We start from the raw sequence: 23,641 nt of genomic DNA, 5'->3' as shown, positions 1-23,641 counted from the left end.
TACAGTAAACAAGTAACTTCAGAATATGTATTATATATCTTTCACGTGTTAAATATTTCAATACCTGGTTAACTAGTTTCAGCCTGTTATTGGCCATCTTCAGAAAACTTCTGGCCAATAACTAGTTAAACAGGTACTGTAATATTTAACACGCGAAAGATACTGTATATAATACATATTCCGAAATGATATAGTGTTAAAAGTTATGTAATCAAGATGTATAAAAATGTAACATCCGTAACAATTGGAATGGATTTAGATCTATGACATCTTATATAAACAAACATAAAGTATAATAATCTTAATTATACAGAATGTCTACTAGAAACTGATTTTTATTGCCAGGTTTTAGGACAGTTCTGTTTTTTTTTCTTTTTCCAGGTTATTTTGCTCAAAAATACGCGACAGCCTTTTTTAATTCACATAACAGTTCTGCAGAGTATATAATATTTAAACAAAAGAAGATGTTCACCCACTTCGACCGTCTACAAATTATAAACATTACATTTATTTTACGGGTAGACTGAAGTGAATAAAGACATTTTTCACATAGAAATGCCAACTTTTTGTCTTTACTCTTAAAATATATCTATATGCTTACAGATGCTACTCGAAAAATTCCAGAGACTTTCACCCCATATATCACTTGTTTTGGCAGCCATTTTTCATATGAGTGCGCGTTTTAAATCCCATCCAATCTCTGCTATTCAGGTCCATTTTTCGAGATTTTTAGTTTTTGCATTTTTGCTCACATTCAAAACCTATTTCTTTCCACAAATTTCGAGCTAGCTGCATGCCATTTTATCCCCACACCGCCCTCAATGTATGAAAGGTGCATGAATATCCTAACAGGATTTCAGAAGAAAAAGAAATAATATAGAGGCTTGCCAATTTTTTTTTTCGCATTTGAGCTACAGTCTTGTAATTTTTTTTTAAACAAAACTTATAAGCACACTTAAAATTTCCATGCCAATTATTACTACTGACAATATGCTGAACATAATAGTAACATTTTAGTTTAAAATAAATAATATTTATGTCAGACAGAAGAAAATGGAATTAATTGTTTAACGAAAAACGTTGAAATGTACAAAATATTTACCAATTAAACTGAAAACGTGTGTATACTATTTATATGTCAAATAATGTGTGTGAAGGAAGGGAAAAGGTACGAGAAATGCAATTGGACTGCTACGAACAATCGGCGAAAGATACTAGAGAAGAATAAAGAAGTGTATATAGTATTTGTGGACTTAGAAAATGCGTTTGACAGAGTGGATTGGAACAAACTGATGGGGATCCTAGAGACAATTGGGCGTGGATTCGAAAAAGAGGAGGCTGTTCAGTAACCTTTATATGAAACAACGAGTCAAAGTCAGGATAGGAGAAGAAATACCAGAAAGAAATGAAATTGGGAGAGGTGTACGACAAGGATACCTTTCATCACCTACACTGTTCAACATCTACTTGCAGGATTTAGTGAAGAACTGTTTTCAAAACATGGGAAGAGTGATAGTATGAGGAAGAAGAATAAAGTGCATAAGATTTGCTGATGATATGGCGTTGTTAGCAGAAGAGAAGATGATACTAATAAATATGCTACTGGAGCTAAATGACAGCTGTGAGGAGTATGGAATGAAGATAAATGTCAACAAGACAAAGACCATTGCCATAGGAAGAAAAGTAAAGAAGGTAAACTTGCGAATTCTAAATGAGGCAGTAGAGCAAGTGGACAGCTTCAAATACTTTGGCAGGACACTATGAATGAATGAATTCCATACTTCCAAATTTTCAAATTTCACTTCATATACGCATACGATCAATGTATCTTAATGCAATCTGGTATCTTATAATAATAATAATAATAATAATAATAATAATAATAATAATAATAATAATAATAATAATTATTATTATTATTATTATTATTATTATTGTGTAAAAATTCTGTAATTTTACAAGAACGCAAATGTAAACCTATCTTAATTTGACCTGCTTTCAAACTCCAGTCCTTGCACACGGATATTTACAGCTTTTGTAACTCTGTATTGAAATTCACTTACTGGTTTGAAATTAGTAGAAGCTGATGGACAGCTGCCCCTGGAGTCTTAGTCTTTGCTGTGCGTGGCGGCGTTGTCTAATAGAACAATTTGATTATATGAAGTTAAAAGCCTCAGCATTCACCGTTCAAAGGGTCCAGGATTCGATTATTTGTACAAAGTGGTCAAGGAATTGCATTATGTGACACAATTAAATGAGTTACTTAGTTTTTTATACTTGAAAAACTTCAACCGCCCCAGTTATTAAAATAAAAGAAGAAACCTTCCAGCTGTGGTCATCAAATGGAGAACGTTTTTATATCGAGTCCCGAAAAAGAAAGGAAACCTTACGAAATTATCATTCATGAATGTTTGTGTGCCCCCGCTGTACAATAAATCGTAGTAGTTAATGGGTTGTATAGAACATTTGTGCTGCTTCCAGAATTTAATTTTGACTCGGGTGAAAAATGGTTAGTAAATTTTACCGATAGCGCTCCCATTCAGGGGTAGGTTGACATTAATGAAGGAAACTGCCCATTCAGCTCTACGTCTCTTCCAAAGAAAGTCATGTAAAGCATTTTTATAGACAATAAACATTTCTAGCTTTCTGTAAGGTTTCCATCCTACGAAACTCGAGCACGTTAGCTTCTCTAGAGATAGAATTTTAACTGTGTATAGTTTGTTTATTTATTAACAAATCTACTATTTTTATAAGAAATTCTTCGACTTATTTAGATGTACCAGTGACCTGCATGATCATTTTACTATATAAAGGAATGATATTCATATAAAAATAACTTATAGGACTGCTAATTACTTAAATTCTTCTATTTGTGGTATTAGCAGATTTGTAAATAAATTACGTAAGTACATTGTTAATATTAATACTATGGGATGTACTATAAGCAGTAACATGAGCTGCTGCCAAGACGTCGAAAGAAGAACAGCAATGGCAAAGGAAGCTTTTAATAGAAAAAGGAGCATCTTCTGCTGATGTCTGGAGAAAGAACTAAGGAAGAGACTAGTGAAGTGTTTTGTGTGGAATGTGGCATTGTATGGGGCAGAATCATGGACATTGCGACCAAGTGAAGAGAAGCGGCTAGAAGCGTTTGAAATGTGGATATGGGAAAGGATGGAGCGTGTGAAATGGACAGACAGAATAAGAAACGAAGCTGTGTTGGAAAGAGTGGGTGAAGAAAGAATGATAATGAAACTGATGAAAAAGAGAAAAAGAAATTGGCTGGGTTAATGGTTGAGAAGAAACTACGTTCTGAAGGATGCACTAGAAGGAATGGTGAATGGGAGAAGAGTTCGGGACAGAAAAAGATATCAGAAGATAGACGACATTGGAGACTAAGAGGAAGGCTGAAATAGGAAAGACTGGAGAATGCTGAGTTTGCAGCGAAAGACCTACCTTTGGACAGAACACTATGAACGAGTGAATATTCTTAAATTGTCTGGAGGAATATCTTTGTGGTAGGCCTAAACCACTTTTAAATTTTCAATGAATTCTTTTATAACAAGAGTTTTTTTGACGAACCTATCTGTACTTTACATATGGCAGTTGATAATAAATGTAGCTAAGGGCAAGTTACAGTGATAGACCGGATTTTACTAATTTATTGCGTGAAATCTGATGAGGATGTCGTATTGAGAAAAGTGTGTTTCGGAATGTAAAGTGTCATAAGTTTAAATTCCCGCGTTGGTTAAGTTATACAATAAATTTCCTAAAGAATTACTCGTATTTCATTTAGACAGGACTGCTTTTCGGCAGCGAATTTCTGGTTGGCAGATTGATAGATTTTTTATCACACTGATGGCTTTTTAAATCTTAGTGATATAGGTGTAAGTACGAGTATTTAATTTATTCTTATAATCACGTGCTCATATCTCTCTATTTTATTTCGCGCAACTGACTGTAATCAAGGCACATAATTGTACTCAAACATTTTAAAATAATAATAATAATAATAATAATAATAATAATAATAATAATAATAATAATAATAATAATAATAATAATCGTGCTACGCTAAAGTGCTGGAATGTATTATTATCGCTTTATTCTTTATGAACAGTTTCCGAATCAATCTTACTGGGTACGATAATGTACGGTACACTAGTTTCCCGTCGCTTTCTGCACTCATACAGTTTCTTCTGACTCAAGAAAAAGAAAGGACAAAATTATGGCAAGGAAGGCATGAGCACCCTACGAAAATCTGCATCAAACATCGCGTTTTTTTCCAAAACATAAATTTCACTTCAACGAAGACGAGTATTGAAACCGGATCTCTGGCGTAATTACACAACACAGCATTACGACTGATCGAAATATTGCACATCCCTGTTCTGTGCGCCCAGTATCGAGAGCTGATAAAGTTGGTAGCACTGCAATATAGGAAGAGTCGTCTTGCCCTGTGCACAGAGTTATTTATTTTCTCCACCAACAAGTAACGATAACAGAGCACTATTTTTAAGCCGCTTTACGATTTTTTGGGACTTTTTAAAACCCTGGAAGCTGTACACACGCATACGGATCGGCACTTTTTTATTACAGTTCTGGTAAACGAATGGCACGCAATAAAAGTGTAAAAGAAATAGAATCGCTGCCTCGGACATGTGTCATTTCCTGCATGCCGATGAGGTGTCAGTATATTTTCTTTCTATTCCTGCCTTTTTATTTTAAACCTTGCGAAATAACGGGACGATTGAACATGCAATAACTCTATGACGTTCAAAATACTTTTTGCTTTTGCGTGTGGTTCAAGACTCTTTAAGAAAACTGTTACATTGGTTAAAATGAACAATTGTTATTAGTCTCCTATAGGCCTATATCAATTCACGCAAAGATGACCGTCTACATTCTTTTGTATAAGAACGAAAAGTACCTACATTGTTTTGTATAAGAATAAAAAGTGTCTAGATTCTTTTGAAAAGTACCTATATTCGTTTGTATAAGAACGAAAAGTACCTACCTAAATTCCTTGCATAAAAACGAAAAGTACCTACATTATTTTATATATGAAAGAAAATTGTCTACATTCCTTTCTATGGGAACGAAAAGTACCTACATTCTTTCGTATAAGAACGAAAAGTACCTGCATTCTTTGTATAAGAACGAAAAGTACCTAAATCTCTTTTTATAAGAACGAAAAGTACCTACATTCTTTCGTATAAGAACGAAAAGTAGCTACATTCTTTTGTATAAGAATAAAAAATACCTACATTCTTTTGTATAAGAACGAAAAGTACCTACATTGTTTTGTATAAGAATAAAAAGTGTCTAGATTCTTTTGAAAAGTACCTATATTCGTTTGTATAAGAACGAAAAGTACCTACCTAAATTCCTTGTATAAAAACGAAAAGTACCTACATTATTTTATATATGAAAGAAAATTGTCTACATTCCTTTCTATGGGAACGAAAAGTACCTACATTCTTTCGTATAAGAACGAAAAGTACCTACATTCTTTGTATAAGAACGAAAAGTACCTAAATCTCTTTTTATAAGAACGAAAAGTACCTACATTCTTTCGTATAAGAACGAAAAGTAGCTACATTCTTTTGTATAAGAATAAAAAATACCTACATTCTTTTGTATAAGAACGAAAAGTACCTACATTGTTTTGTATAAGAATAAAAAGTGTCTAGATTCTTTTGAAAAGTACCTATATTCGTTTGTATAAGAACGAAAAGTACCTACCTAAATTCCTTGTATAAAAACGAAAAGTACCTACATTATTTTATATATGAAAGAAAATTGTCTACATTCCTTTCTATGGGAACGAAAAGTACCTACATTCTTTCGTATAAGAACGTAAAGTACCTACATTCTTTGTATAGGAACGAAAAGTACCTAAATTTCTTTTTATAAGAACGAAAAGTACCTACATTCTTTCGTATAAGAACGAAAAGTAGCTACATTCTTTTGTATAAGAATAAAAAATACCTACATTCTTTTGTATAAGAACGAAAAGTACCTACATTCTTTCGTATAAGAACGAAAAGTGGCTACATTCTTTTGTATAAGAATAAAAAATACCTACATTCTTTTGTATAAGAACGAAAAGTACCTACATTTTTCCGTATAAGTACAAAACGTGTCTACATTCTTTTGAAAAATACCTATATTCTTTCGTATAAGGACGAAAAGTACCTACCTAAATTCCTTGTATAAGAACGAGGAGTACCTACATTATTTTATATAATATGGAAGAAAATTGTCTACATTCCTTTCTATGGGAACGAAAAGTAGGCCTACCTACATTCTTTTGCATAAGATGCAAAAGTAACCTACTTAAGATCCTTCGTATGTCAGAAAGTACATACACTCCTTTGTATACGTAAATACGAAATGTAAAGCCTTTTGTGTAACAGAGGACAGTACCTATAATCTTTTTCTATAAGAAAAGCGCTTGCATTATTTTCTATAAAAAAGAAAAGCACCCTTTTTTAAGGGCTATAATACGAGACTATCGGCTAAGTACGCAATTAGCTGAACTATTTTGTGGAAGTAAAATCTTTCCTACACTCTTCTTTTCAGCATGAAAACAAAAATATCCTACTGTATTGTTTAATTATGAAAATTCCCTACATACTATTCTTTATACGTAAAAGAACAAACAATTTTCTACTGCCTTATGTTTAAGTATAACAATTTGCTGTTATTTTTATTAAGCATGAAATTCTTGTAATATCTATTTTGTTTAGGCGTGACAATTCTTTATCGTCTTTTATTTACGCACGGAAGTGTCTCACATTATTTTGCCAACAGAAATTTTTATTATATTCTGTTTATGTATACACATTTCTTACCGTCTTTTATTTATTTATGTGTAGGAATTTCATACGATTTTTTATTCATGTGTAGAAATTCCTCACAGTCCTTTGTTTATGACATGTACATAAATTTCTTACGATCTCCTGTTCACGTAGGGAAATTTATACAGTTCTTTGTTTATGCGCAGAAATATTTTTACCGCTTATTTTATGGGAATGAAAGCTCCCTATCGCTATTGGTGTAACTACGAATTAATATTTTTCTTCTGTCTTTTGTTTAAAAATTCCCAATTGTCCTAGGGTTATGGAAATTTCCTTTCATCTTTTGTGTAACAAATAACATTTCTGCACATTCTCTGTTTCAGTAGGAAACTTTCATATAATGTTTTGTGTAATAACAATAATTTTTTTCCGTCCTCTATTTATGTAAGAAAATTGCCTACAGTATTATGAGTACAACAATTTTCTACATCAATACACTAATATATTTAGCTTCGTTATAAAACTTGATATCGCGGAAGTTTGACGGTTTTATAAACATTATGTAGTACAATATGTTATACATGTTTTCTATATAAGACACAGAACTTGATATACCGAAACGAAACACCAAAATAAAAGCCTTTTTTATCTTAGCTCCAAATGTGGACAAACAGATTCTGCGACTATTTCAGCATTATTTTTGAAACTTCGAATATTTCAAAGAGAGTTTCTACTAGAAATGCCTAATACTGAAATAAATTCAATATAATTTCAGTATTTATCATAATTACCATTATGACCATTTGATAAAACGCAGCCTATAGAAAATAAGAAGAAAGTACCGAATCAAAGTAGCGGCTACATAATTAATGAAATATATCCTATATTATATAATCTATTTTTCATTTTTTCAACCGAATATGTAGGGTTTTGATCCCGTGGCCAACAATATAATGAAGGAGCAATAGTAGAAGGAAAATACCATGAAAAAAGTATGTATGGTACAAGATCAAACAAGCAATCGCTTAGACCATGGAAAATGTTAAGTACCAAGATTTGAACAGCTGTCAGGTAGTCTATATACCTAAAGTAAGGAACTTTAGAAGGTCTACCTTCCAGCATGAAAGCTTATCATATTTACTGTTATTTTTATTTCTTATATTTATGTTTGGAACTGTGAAATTTGCTCTAAAAATGTATATTACATTTTGTTATTATGGACTTAGTACGATTACGAGCGGAAATTGGGATATTTTTATACAAATTAATGTTATGACATTCGCAGAATATACAGATCACACATGGAGCTAAGACGAAATATCTTAAAACTAGTCGTATATGCAAGTTTATTTAAAGTTGCAAAAGTTAAGATATTTGAAGGGATTGCAAAATGAATCGTATAAAATAGAAGCGTTAGGGTCAAAAAAGAAATGAAGCTACCACTTCCAAATTATTTCGGTACTGTGGATGGCATGTAAAAAGAATGAACACTAGATTTCAGGTAAAGTGTGTCATTAATAATTTGAAGATATTGTTGGCACTAAATCTTCATACTTAACTTCAATACTGAAGTCAGATAAAAAATATGACAATAGTATTATAATTATAGTAAATTATAAACTTAAAAGAAAGAATTAAGGTAAAAAATTGATTTCGATCCCACGCAAATATACGTGAAATATTTTCACCTTAACTGTTTTTTATTTATATTACGTATTATAGAAAATAAGGTTATTTAAACATTTAATCCTTTAGTTTATTGTGCCATAACCCTAAGACATTATTCTAACTTATTTGAAACATGGAAATTTGCTGAGAGTAGATTGAAAGGGAAAGTGGATTATATCAATGTAAAATCACTGTGGAGTGTAAAAGGTTAATTTCATATAGTAATTTCTTCTAGGAAACCATAAGTTTCATGAATCCATCCTTATTTTCAGAATTAACTGAATTTAATCGCGACAATGATATGGAAACAGGCAGTCCCTAAGAAAAGTTGACTGTCACACATAAACACCAAGAAAAGATGTTTATTGTATGATATTTTTGATAATTATATCTTTCTGAATTTTTCTTGAAACGGCACTATTTAAGTTCTGTACGGTGCTTCAATAAAATATTAGGCTATAAGTTATAAAAATGTGTTTTCCCACTGAAAATGATTTTACATGTTGGATTATACAAAAGTGAGTACGTTTCTGGAAAGGCTGAAAGACGCTTAAGTGAAAACTAGAACAACGTATCATCCGCATGAAAGAGCTTAACATAAACTGAACCTAAAAATTTTCCTCTTCTTTATTTCTATTTTCACAAATTGTAGTTCCAAAACAGTATGTTTAAAAATGAACATTAAGAAACAGGATTCTAAACTGAATCTAACGATTTTCTTCTCAATTAATCTGTATTACAAAAGTACCAAATGAATAGATAATATGCTTAAAATCGAATATAAAAATAGGATAAAAAACTGGTTCTATTGATTTTCCTTTCTAATTTATCTATATAAGAAGATTTCTAAACTGACTCTATTGATTTTTCTCTCAAGTTATCTGTATAAAAAATACTAAATAGACAGTATGCTTAAAACTGAAAATAAAAATATGATATATAACTCATTCTATCGATTTTCCTTTCCCGTTTATATATAAAAAGATTTCTAAACTGATATTGATTTTTTCTCAAGTTATCTGTATAAAAAGATACCAAAGAAATAGACAGTATGCTTAAAACCGAACATAAAAATAGGATATAAAACTGATTCTATTGATTTTCCTTTCAAGTTATCTCTATAAAAAGTTTTCTAAACTGTATCTATTGATTTTTCTCTCAAGTTGCCTTTATAAAAAAAAGGTACCAAAGTATGCTTAAAACCGAATATAAAAAATAGTATATAAAACTGATTCTATTGATTTTCCTTTCAAGTTATCTATATAAAAAGGTTTCTGAACTGACTCTATTGATTTTTCTCTCGAGTTGTCAGTATAAAAAAGGTACCAAAATATATAGTACGCTTATGCTTAAAACCGAACATAAAAATAGAATTGTAAATTGGAGCTTATGAATTTCCTCTCAATTCATCTGTATAAAAAGTACAAAATGAATAGACAATATGTTTAAAACTGAAAATATGAAATAGGACTCAAAACTGACTCATCTATTTTCCTATTATTCATTTCCATTAAAAAGTACCAAATAAAAAAGACTGTACTTATCACACGTAAAATTATCTGAAATAAACCCTTTAAGCGCACGATTTACAAAAGTAAAAAGTTACCATTTTTGCAAAAGAATAACGGAAACTGTTATTATTCATTAACACAAATTTTCATGAAAAATTACAATAGCTATGTGTATACCAGAATTGCACTGCCTCCCAATAGGCGTAGTTCAAAATAAAAGCGTTTAAGGTGGATATAAAATTCATATTTTAAAACTAAACAAGAAGTAACTTGGTATTAAATTGTATCATTCCCTATTTTACATCCTTAAAATTAGAAGACCTATTTTCGAAGACAAAATTTTAAATTTCGTTTCTTCAGTTGCAGTAGTAATATTTCAATCGATGATGTTTTCAACAACGGAGGATATTTCGCATTGAAAATGAAGTGAAGAGAAACGATCAATACATTTTTCCTGGAGCTCTTTATCAACGACAAAGTTATTTTATTTTGCCGTAAATGTACGACACGGTCCCACAGATTTACTTCCCACAGAATTTCATAACATTTTAAAATTTAGTACCTTCGGATGGGTTTCAATTCGCAAAAATCGGATTGATCGACTAGCAAAGCGAACAAAAGATTACAGATTCGCTCAGAAAATATAAAGTAAGAAATATTACGAATTATAAAACAAATAAAGGTTACTCTCGGAATATTTATAGTAATTATTTACTTTAGCTGAAGTTGCGTTTCTTAGACGAAATTAATTTAGTACTCTTTGATTTGACTTGAGGAATACGTGCAAGATATTAATATTGAGTGGAAAGTAATAATAAATAACTCTAACACTGTCTCCTATCACCTAGTTATCCCATCACCTAACCTACTCTAAATTTGTCTTAGTTCTCGGTCTCCTACCAGTCAGCTATCCCATCTAACTCACTCCAATCTTGTCACATTAATCGGCCTCAAGTCACTTAACTATCCCCTCATGAAACCCAACTAACCTTGTCACATTCCTCGACCTCACGTCAATTAGCTATTCCCTCTTCTAACCTAACCTAACCTAACCTAACCTAACCTAACCTAAACTAACCTAACCTATAACACGCAATATTTACGGAAATATACGAGGGTAGAGGGAAAAACAAAGTGGAACACGATCCCCACGATTAGACACTATCACTAATATGTGCCAAATATGGTAAATCCACAAATACACCACATTCAGCCATCTCCTGTCAATTATACCGCACACTAAAGTCTACCGAAGATTATATAGGCTACTTTAAATTCGTAAATATTAACTACAGTAGATAAAATTAAAATTATTGCTTTCTGCGAAATTTTAGTAGTTTGTATGTATTACTCAAATAAAGCCAAGGAGTTCTGAACATATTTCGTCGAGAAAACGCGCCGTCACCTAAAATAAATAATTACCATATTTTATTATATAAATCGTTACCATGTGTATAACAGGAGCAAAAATACCAATCTTATAAGATACAATTAAAATGAATGTTATTAAGCAAACGATTATTTGGTGAATTTGAAAAGTGCCGTTTCGGAGAAAAGCGTCAAGACATAAATATCTCAAATGTGACATGGAAGAAAGATCTTTTGTTAATGTTTATTACGTATGATCTTATATCTTCATTAGTGAGTGCCATACACTTCCATGTGCATTGTTTCAGATGCTGCATATAATTATATTTTTGGAAATGGTTGACTCCAGAAATATTTGGGGTTACTTGGTGGCCACCACCGTTAGGATGAACATTGAAAAAGCATGACTTACTGTCCCTACCTTGGACGTGTGAGTCCTCAGGCTCGACTCCGTGGCGAAGCCCTTCCCGCAGATGTTGCAGTGGAAGGGCCTGTTCTTGGCGCGTTCGACCTGGGCGTCGTGGTTCCTCAGATGTTGCTGGAGGTTGCTGAGTTGGATGAAAGCGCGGCCACACTCCGGAAGATGACACTTGTACGGCCGTTCCCCTGCAACAATAGATATTTCCATGTTGTAGACTACGGTCGACAGAAAAACACAGTTACTTCACACCTACAGGGGTAAGAGCATCAGGCGAAAAACAAAGTTACTTTATATCAACAGAGATAACAGCGCCAGAGCCTAAAAACAGAGTTACTTTACACCTACAGGGGTAACAGCACGAGATTAGAAAATGCAGAGTTACTTTACACCTACAGGTTAACAGCACCAGTGCCGAAAAACATAGTTACTTTCACCTACAGGGGTAACAGCACGAGAGTCTAAAAACAGAATTACTTTACATCTACAGGGATAAGAGCATCAGGCGAAAAACAAAGTTACTTTATATCAACACAGATAACAGCACCAGAGCCTAAAAACAGAGTTACTTTACATCTACAGGGGTAATAGCACGAGATTAGAAAATGCAGAGTTACTTTACACCTACAGGTTAACAGCACCAGTGCCGAAAAACATAGTTACTTTCACCTACACGGGTAACAGCACGAGAGTCGAAAAACAGAATTACTTTACACCTACAGGGATAAGAGCATCAGGCGAAAAACAAAGTTACTTTATATCAACAGAGATAACAGCACCAGAGCCTAAAAACAGAGTTGTTTTACACCTACAGGGGTAACAGCACGAGATTAGAAAATGCAGAGTTACTTTACACCTACAGGTTAACAGCACCAGTGCGTGCCGAAAAACATAGTTACTTTCACCTATAGGGGTAACAGCACGAGAGTCGAAAAAAATAATTACTTTACACCTACAAGGGTAAGAGCACCAGAGCTGAAAAACAGAGTTACTTTACACCAACAGGAGTAACAGCACGAGAGTAGAAAATGCAGAGTTACTTTACACCTACAGGTTAACAGCACCAGTGCCGAAAAACATAGTTACTCTCACCTACAGGGGTAACAACACGAGAGTCGAAAAACAGAATTACTTTACACCTACAAGGGTAAGAGCACCAGAGCCGAAAAACAGAGTTACTTTACACCAACAGGAGTAACATCACGAGAGTAGAAAAATAGACAGGTTAAGAGCACCAAAAACAAAAACAGAGTTACGTTACACCTAGAAAGATAAGAGCACCAGAGCCGAAAAACAAAGTTACTTTACACCTACAGGGGTCTATTTGAGTATAGTTTTATGTTGTGAAGAATGGTTTCCCTAGCAACAAGTTTCTATGTAGGAATTATAACTTTCAAGGCCTAACAACAATAGCTGTAAATACAGTAAAAACACGATCGTGCAAAAACGTGTATTTCAGCTAAGATCTTTAAATGTATTTTTTCAGCATTACAATATTTTATTTTCGTATGACAAGAAAGTAAAGAAGAATCTGTCCGTTCATACTTTCCTACAAACTAATATACACAACAGAAAGCACACATTAGTTTTCAATCAAACTTTACCGCCAAGGAATTCAAAACCCCATAATTAGGAAGGAGGAAATCATTCTGCTTTGGTGGGAGAAATAATTTTGTTTTGCCTCCCATCTCTGGGAACTGAATTCTCACATCTTCGCTTTGAAATGAGACACACAATCAACTGAACTACCCCTATGCCGTAATACTAACGGAATCAAATTAATGTAACTCCGTTTAGAGAAGAGTATCTTTTCATATAGCGTTTAGATTATAACTGTTGTTCATGCAATGCAACCTTTTAGAGGTGGGAAAAAATATGGAAATAAGTTAGATGCGGTTTTATTGAACTCTATAAAGTGGGGGTGGGGGAGAGGCTGCTTGAAAGAGGGCGTTAATGTTAAAGCATATAATTATCTCTCTTTTATTAGCGAGATAATATGATTTATCGACATCGCTTTAATTCCTCCCACAAATAAAGGTTGCAAAATGTTAGCATTCAAAGAGAACATTCCATTGTCTGAGAGCTTCAAGATCCCAACACACCCTCTGGCTGCTATCCATCTATCTACGAAAGCCAAAGAGCTGTCAGTTGTCAACTTCTTTCACTTGATTTGAAACCTTGAGTAGTAGTAAAAACTGCAACAAAATTTTGTAGTTCTCTGATCACAAAGAATTACACTTTTAATTTAGAGAAAATACAGATTGAGTAGTTTGTATCAAAAATGTTCAAAATACTTCGACAGAGGAAAAGAATAAATAAGTAAACTTATCGAAAAGAGTTGATAGAGGATCCGGGAGAGGAGTGATCGATTATAAATAGTTGATTATTCAAGAATTTATTTCTTCAAAATGATATATGTGAGATCAAGAAGTATATAGTCTCTCACTTAATTTTTGAAACAGCTCAATCATTGAAAACTTTTAGTGTTAAAACATCACAATTTCTCTCATCTTGTACATCGAGCATTGGCGTTAAAAGAAATATAGCTTGATATACCTTCGTCTTGAGGCTAATTGCGAAATTTATAAGTGACAATAGGAATTTACTAATGAAATATAATTGGATATACCTTCGTCTTGAGGCAAAATGCGAAATTTACAAGTGACAATTGGAATTTATTCATGAAATATAGCTGGATATACCTTCGTCTTGAGGCTAATTGCGATATTTACAACTGACAATTTGAATTTACTCATGAAATATAGCTGGATATACCTCTGTCTTGAGGTTAATTGAAAAATTGACAACTGACAATTGGAATTTACTCATGAAATTAAAAAAATAATTGCTCCAATTTTATATCTGGTATTTTGAAATGACTTGAAAGATCTTGCCTATATGTCGTCTTTTGATTGTGTATTATGATTTTATCCGTTATCAATTAATATACTCGTATATGTCATTTATTTGGGGACATAACAATAAAAATACTTTGAGACCTTTACAAATTATTCAACATAGGGCTGTAAGAAATCTTTTAGGTTTTCATTATTTGACTACAGTTAAATATCTATACAACTTTTCTTTCGTTCTACCAGTGAAATTAATTATCAAATAATGTGCTGTTATTTTCATGTACAAAATTATTAAGAATTTAATAAATAGCAATATTATATTTCAGGTTAATAAAAAATATACATACTTATTCTACAAGACAAAAGAAAATATTTTTGTCTCAACATGGCTCAGTAACTTATGGCACGAAAGAGGTTAAGCATGTTTTAATAACAACGTACAATACATTTCATTTGGAATACAAAGTTTTACCACAATCCAAGTGTTTTAAGAAATGTTTAAAACAACGTTTTTGAGGAGATTATTTATTTTAATTTTCGGTTGGTTGATTTATTTCATAGTTTCAAAACTTTTCTTCTTTTTCCCTACAACTTTAATGCTACTTTATTGTTCTTATTTATTTTCTTCCTTTAATTATTGACATATTGTATGTTCTTCATAGACTGTAGTTTCATGATTTGTTAAATTATATTGTTCAATATAATATGTGTATGTCCTTGTATAGTCCCTACATATTATAAGTTGTACTCGTTGGGGCATACTCAATAAATAATAATAATAAAACTGGATACAAGGAGAGTTGTTAAATACATAGGTATTAGAGGAAACTATTTATAAATATCATTAACAGACAACTGAAATGGAAAACAGGCTGAAGAAGGGAGCAAAACTTCTCGGAAAGATAGATCTGTATGTGTCTAGCTTAGGTTAAGGAGCGGATCTGAAAGAAATGAACCTTGCTGATGGGTGATGTCGAAGATTGTGACATAAGACTGAATGCAATGTGAATACAATCTCATTTGTCAAGTCATGTGTCAGACATCTCATATTGATTCCTCCAAACAAAGACGTGCTGGCAATAAGCCCCCCCCCCCCTCTTGGGCTGGAGAGGCATGGGGTAAGTGGGAGGAGGGGGAAGGGGGAAGCAATAACCGCCTGATGGGTATTTCTTTATTAAAATCTCACGATTTAATTGAATATCTTTTATATTGAAAAGTATAACATCTGTTGATGAAATTTAAAAAGAGGAAATAATAAAAAGAATTAGACTACAGAATAAGAAATCATTTGCAGATTCAAAAATTAAAATCCTGATTAAAATTTTGATCAATATAAAATCGCAACTTGGTCATGACATAACATCAATAAATAATTACAGACTGCAAGAAGTGGAAAAATTCACTTAACAATTAAGTTTTTGTTGAAGGGAATTATGCTATATTCTTGAGGGCTCAATTTGAATTAGTGTGGCTTAAGACGAAATCAGAAAAATCAAAGAGCAGAGCACGTTATTAAATTTTTTTTATATATTACTTCCCATGTGTCCCCCTCCCCCGAAGTCTTACATTTTAATAAATGGTCTAAGAATAAATCAGAACATAGGCCTAGACGTTAATGAATTCCTTTAATTGCGTGAAACGCTTCTGTTCTCCGTTTTTCGTTATTGTGATGTTTAGAATTTTAGGGAATTAGTTCTTCTTTATAAGGATTGAGAATATGATTGAAAGTGAATTAAATTTAACGTAATTTATATTTTGTATTATTAATGATTATATTTTTCCTCCATTTCTTTATACGGAATGAACCGTAAGTAATTCTAGAACTTAACACTCTCTGTCTTTACTATTTCGAATTCTGCACACTTCAACACCAAATTACCTTTCGTCTCGTTTCTCTTATCTATACTCTAACCACGACGTAAATACCAGGTAACTTATCTGTGGCGCGTTAAGTATACCTCTTCATAGAACATCTCGTTATTCATCATCTTTTACAGTATCCACCTAGCGACAATGGAATTCCCTGTCACAAAGTATTAGGGGCTGCAAGACAATAAACGCTTTTAAAAACAGCTTAAAAGATAACCTTCTTAGCATTTCACTCCAATCATACTGACTTAAACTATCACTCTCTACATTGTTACTCCTTCCTTTAGACATGCATCCTGATAGTGCTGTATTTTCAAAATTGTCTCATAATAATCTTTTTTTATATTATCTAACATTATTTGAAATATATTAACATTCTATGTATTTTAGCTTAATTCTGCTACACAGCTTATTTCAGTGTTTAATTAATAGTTCATAGTATTTTGTTGTTTAATTCGTAAATAACTCTTGTATACATGTAACTCTTATCTAAATCAAATTGTTGAATTCTTTGTAAGTTCATACATATGTATGTATACTTTTTGCTGGTTGAGTGGAAGAGAAGGCCTTACGGTCTTAACTCTGCCAGCTAAAATAAATTATTATTATTATTATTATTATTATTATTATTATTATTATTAATTTCAGGGGGGTTATTCTCCGAGATATTTCAAACAATAAAGTTTAATATAATTTCGCTCGTTTTCGCTTCCTTTCCGAGAAAAAAAAATATATTAAACATTTCATAGCATGTTTTGAGAAAGCCATTGATTTAATTTCAAATATGCTCAGTCGATTTAAGAGAGCAGTGTATTATGATAATAAATTATTGAAAGAATTTTAGTTTTAGCTGTTAAATATATAGAAATTTGCACGGAACAATATTGTTATCACTTAAATAAAGCCCATGGCTACCGTATTCTACACAAGAATACTTATTTATTTAGGTTTATTGGAAACTTAACTGTTAAACTTACTACGTAGAATGAAAATAGTTTTAAAATATTCATTGCCTGGAGTACGATACGGTTAAAATCCCTCTTTTATGCTCATATAGACCGATGGGAAGTTCGAAAAGGATAGAAAAGCTATTAGCTGGCAGACAAATTACTTCTGGTCAATGATATTAAATCTCAACGTATCTAAACAAGGGGAAGTGATATCATTTGCTTTTAAGAGGAAGGATCAACAGAAATGACCAAGTATGTGTCAAAATTAGCATTAACATTTTTTTTTTTATTTTTAGTCTAAAATACTTCATAGTATTGACTTCATTTGAGCGAAATTTCAAGGTCGTTAGGAAGAAAATAATCGAATCAGTCGGAGCTAAAAGAAACTAAGTCACTTTTCACAACTTTTCAGGAGAAGCAAAAAACATTCCACTAATAAAATATTATATTTTTATGTTATAGAAGACAAAAGAATATTTAAAAGTCTTAGTTCATTCTTCCACAGTTCGATGCGCATGATATCTGTTGTTCAAATTGTTGCATAAACCAAAACTGCATATTTTGACTTAGTTTCTTTTAGCTCCGACCGATTCAATTGTTAGTTTCTTTTAGCTCCGACCGATTCAATTGTTTTTACGCCACTTTTTAAGCAGCCCTTGCGCTCCAGTCCCCTTGAATATCCGGAGTTAGTTTATTTTACATTTCTCAACATTTAATACGTAATATCTCAGACAATAATAGAGATAAATTAATACAATTTTCAGGGCATATTCTAGCATTATACACGAATAATTCGTGTATAATGAGGAAATTGTCAAATTGCAAATTAAAGATTAATTTGAAAATAGACGTGCAATTTTTCTTTCTGTTCATAAAAATGCAAAATAAAAATATAAAAATTAAAATTTCTAAAAATCATCAAACAAAATTGATTAGGATTCTTTTAGCTTTCATTTAAGACAAGATTTGTGATGATCTTGAGAGCTGATGTATCATTTTATTTATAATACTTATTGCATTTTTCGCATTTTTTATGTATGTGACTGTATCATAAAGAGCAAAAGTGAAAACGTATTTAAAAAGCTTCATACATTGATATCAAGCTATGTTAGGGAAATAGAGACTCCTCTTGAGAAAAAAGATTTCCTGCAGGTTCTTCCCATTAAAATAAATAAAAAAAAAAAATCAATTTTATTCGTGTTTATCGCGTAAATTGGAATTTTCGTAAGAAAATATAAAATTCACGAAAGTTCCCGTGGGATATATATTGTACCAGATGAAATGTATGTAAGATTAAATATGTAAATACCTGTAATTACAGCAAAAAATAATTGTTCGCGTTTATCGCTAGTACCAAAGAAAATATACGGCTTTGATCACAGCTGTCGGGTGAAATCGAACGACTGTTTGCAGCCAGAGTGTTGCTTTCATTCAAAATGATTAATATTATGAATTAACTGGGAGTCCTTTTATAGGAAGATCATGTGGACGACAGGAACAGAAGTGACCTAAGAAACAAAAATTTCTTAACTCAAACTAGGACCAAACTATTAATGTTTCAGTCCACATTCGTAATCTAGATTAAATAATACAAATCTAGTCTTTCAGGTCTTGCAGCGAGAACATACAAGGTAGGTAACAAATCTATATAAAGTATGTATGAAGCAAACGAACGAGCTTCTTTTTATTCTTGTAATAAATTACGTAAAACATTATGTTACTTTGTTGTTATAAGAAATATTTTGTCAATTAACTGTTTAAGTATAATTTATTTAGCATTATTTGAATCTGTATTTATGTATGGTATCATAGGTTGGGGTGGAACTTATAAATCCAACCTTTATCCGTTAATTTTGCTACAGAAAAAGTATTGAAAATTTGTTTAAAAAAGCAGAAAGTTTACCCAACTGAATTGTTGTTTAAACACTTCAAAGCTTTCAATATTAAACAAATGTATTATTTTATTTTATTAAAACATTTTCATAGAAATTTTAATAACTTTGAAAGATATAGGCCTATACATAAATATAGAACTAAAAATATGAATTCTCTGCGTTTGTGTGAACCAAAATGTAAAACCAATGCAGCTTTTTATCATAGCATGAGTCAAGGTCCTAGATTATTAAACAAATTTTATTCCAATATTATTTTAACCACGAATCATCTCCAAATTAATAAAAAAAAATAAAAAAATTGTACTGGATTTATAGTTTGGGTTTTAACATATTAAACACTTTTTAATCTGTATTCACTCTCAATTTTACTTTTGTTTTTGTCTGTATTGGAATCCCCTCCTGAGCACGAGTCTTACTCATTCAGGAGTGGGCTAGTTTATCTTTCTTTGTATTTATTAATTTGTATTCATCTCAGAATTACTAGCAACAAAAATAAATAAATAGATAAATAAATATAAAAAGTCAGGTTGAAAGAACAAAGCGTTAAGATAATGTACTTGTACAATGTCGTGTGCGAGAGATGTTTATGAAAGGCCTGATAGATAATATCACGCCAACAAATTAACTGAAATTAAACTCGGGTCTTTAAACATGACAGAAGCCACAGAAATGTAAAATGATATAAAAGGCAGGCTCAACTATCACGAATCAAGTTTACCGGCACACACAGAGCGGTACGACAAATCCACATAGATGCGCGTGCAACAAGCCCGTCCAATTACATGCAGTGGGTACTTGAATATCAAGAGCGGAATTATATGCAGTGACAATGAAACGCATTATTCATAATGTTATTAGAATGTCTTTCCATCCAGCTAACCATCCAACTATTTGTATGCCCGTCAACCTTATAGAAACTCACTCATCTATGACCCTACACACATCTATCAATAATTTCGAGGGAAAAATTGTTCCGGGGCCGGGCATCGAATCCGGGACCTTTGGTTTAACGTACCAACGCTCTACCACTGAGCTACCCGGGAACTCTACCCGACACCGATCCAACTTTTACCTCTATATCCACAGACCTCAAAGTGGGCTGACAACCGTCAAGCAACCAACTTCGAGTGCACACTAACTCCGTGTGACTTAAATTGTGGTTTTCTGTTAACGAACAGTGACGTGTATTATGCAAATCAAGATTTCAGGTATAACTTTACAGGGAGTTATACCTGAAATCTTGATTTGCACATCTATCAATAGATGCATACAAACCTACCCACTTATCCTTCTGTGTATACTTGCTCAAATATCTGTCTATATACATCTAAGTGCTTACTAATTTATAGACTTATCTACTCATATATCTATTTATATATACACATCAACCATATTACTCACAAACCATCTATAGATCTGTACACATTAACCATTTACCCGTCTACACACATTCATCGATCTATCCGTAAGTACACATCTTATACTTCTATACAGCTACTCATTCGTCTATATGTAGGCCTATATCTATCCATACATACACACCTACCTGGGTGCTTGAATATCAAGAGCGGAATTATATACAGTGACAATGAAACGCATTATTCATAATGTTATTAGAATGTCTTTCCATCCAGCTAACCATCCAACTATTTGTATGCCCGCCAACCTTATAGAAACCCACTCACCTATGAACCTACACAAACCTAATCTATCAACAGATACATACAAACCTACCACTTATCCATCTATATATACTTGCTCAAATATCTGTCTATATACATCTAACTACTTACTAATTTATAGACTTATCTACTCATATATCTATTTATATATACACATCAACCATATTACTCACAAACCATCTATAGATCTGTACACATTAACCATTTACCCCTCTACGCACATTCTCGATCTATCCGTAAGTACACATCTTATACTTCTATACACCTACTCACTTATTCGTCTATATGTAGGCCTATAATCTATCCATACATACACACCTACCTGGGTACTTGAATATCAAGAACGGAATTATATGCAGTGACAATGAAACGCATTATTCATAATGTTATTAGAATGTCTTTCCATCCAGCTAACCATCCAACTATTTGTATGCCCGTCAACCTTATAGAAACCCACTCACCTATGAACCTACACAAACCTAATCTATCAACAGATGCATACAAACCTATCCACTTATCTATCTGTGTATACTTGTCTACATACATCTAACTACTTACTAATTTATAGACTTATCTACTCATGTATCTATTTATATATACACATCAACCATATTACTCACAAACCATCTATAGATCTGTACACATTAACCATTTACCCGTCTACACACATTCATCGATCTATCCGTAAGTACACATCTTATACTTCTATACACCTACTCACTTATTCGTCTATATGTAGGCATATCTATCCATACATACACACCTACCTACCTGTTCACTTTTCCTTTTTATGCTTATGCACTTATAACCTGTTCATTCTTTGTCTATACTTATCCACTTATTAATCTGTACACTATCCAAGTATATACAACCACTAGCCTACATGTTTGTACACACCTATCCAGTTACTCATCTGTACACAACTACTCACCTATCTCTCCATATGTTCATTTATTATTCACTTATTCATCAATACAACTACCCATCTATCCAAGTGCACAGATATTTATACATCTACACGATCTTTATTTATCTATCCATTTAAATCCACCTATTCGCCTATACGAATCTATAGAGATATCCGTCTATACACCTCCGCCAATATCCGTCTATAGGTATACACGAATCCAGCTACCCATCTATTTGCTACATACCTGCTTATCAATTCACCTATATTTCAATTGAACTACACACCTATCGATCCATAGATCTATGCATCTATTCATCTATGTACATTTATCCAATTACGATTAATATATCCTCCAACGCACTAAATATTATCTATACATCGAGTGTTTAAATACAAGTATCTCTAGAGAGGTTTCTCCGAAGATAATGTTATTAGTTTTTCTTGACGTGGTGTTAAAACGGACACTAGATCTACCATGGGGAATTAGCATCAATATACATAACATTAATAACGATAATCGGAACTCTCAAATCGTAATTTTGAATAATTTGATAATTTCGAGAGACATTATACATTATATTTTTTGTAAACTGATGTAAAATTTGAAAATTAAAAACACGCTGAGAATACATTCCAACATAAAAGAAAAATTAATGTATGTTTATCACCACAATCACAATAATGTGTAAAATTGTTAACGGGTTAATAAATCCGTGCCTTCTCTTGTGACGACTATGAATCATCGCTAGACAATTACAAATAGACTTCCTTATCACGTGATCATCATGACGCAATGCTACTTCATTTTACACAATTCACAGAAAACAAGCATAATGTACTTAGGCAAACTTTCTGTGATTCAAACAACGGCATACTGAATTTCTAGATATGAACGATACCAACTGACCCTCAGCTGAGAACCATACAATGTAATGTTTGTTATAAATTGCACACATCATCAATCATGGGACTTAAAATATGTCACTCGTTGCTAAAGCACACGAGATCGATGCTGGGTTGTTCCGAACTCGCCCGATTACCTGTTTCATTGCTATTATTTAGAGTGTAATCTGAATACGTCACACAAAGAGGCTGCAACATATCTAGTCGCTAATTAATCATCATCAAAATGGAAAACGTTCCAGTAATAAATATTAACAAATTAATACAGTGTTCATTATTTTAATTAACCCAGGGGCGACCTTTTATATCATACGGAAGTATTTGCAACAGAAGTCTGTACTTGTAGTGCTGGATACCTTCGTTATTTATGTATTTTGAGTTGAATATTATTTATGTATAATATCTTAAAAAGCTTCTTTATAAATAAAACCTTAAGAAAGAGAGTCATAAAAGTATACGGTAAATTTTTATGAAACACAAATTACAAGAACTTATTGTTTGTACCCTTATACTATTAACTTGTTACTTGTAGCTTTGTAACTTTTATGAAACAGGTCCCAGATCTTCCTCCCTTTCTTTGTCTCCCAAAGTTCTGTTTTCCTCAGATTTACATAACTAAGATAAAAAAATACATTCATCTGACATTCTGTTTACACCACACACTTACTTGGATTTATATTTTTGAACTGTTATTATTATTTCAGTCCATATGCTATCTTTTCTTGCAAACCTATAAAGGTACCTTGTATACATTTTTTTTTAATTATCCAATGTAATAAACCCTATTTCACCCTGAGGTATATTAGGGTTAT

At 32.3% G+C, this 23,641-nt stretch overlaps 1 protein-coding gene across 10 annotated transcripts in view; it reads right to left on the bottom strand.

Moving 5' to 3' along the window:
• The window catches only part of dati (datilografo), an 811,390-nt gene that overhangs the window by 170,345 nt on the left and 617,404 nt on the right, over window positions 1-23,641 (bottom strand). For 9 of the 10 annotated variants that reach the window (XM_069846946.1, XM_069846937.1, XM_069846944.1 and 6 more), the window contains one exon: window positions 11,769-11,953. In XM_069846946.1, the coding sequence (XP_069703047.1) occupies window positions 11,769-11,953 (185 nt within the window). Of the gene's footprint in view, window positions 1-11,759; window positions 11,954-23,641 lie in introns of all 10 variants that reach the window. The other variant, XM_069846942.1, reaches the window with a different exon arrangement.

The sequence above is a fragment of the Periplaneta americana genome, chromosome 15 (assembly GCF_040183065.1).
Source record: "Periplaneta americana isolate PAMFEO1 chromosome 15, P.americana_PAMFEO1_priV1, whole genome shotgun sequence".
In the NCBI taxonomy this organism is placed as follows: domain Eukaryota; kingdom Metazoa; phylum Arthropoda; class Insecta; order Blattodea; family Blattidae; genus Periplaneta; species Periplaneta americana.
The sequence above is the reverse complement of the archived record's forward strand: the minus strand, read 5'-3'. Positions and strand labels throughout refer to the sequence as shown.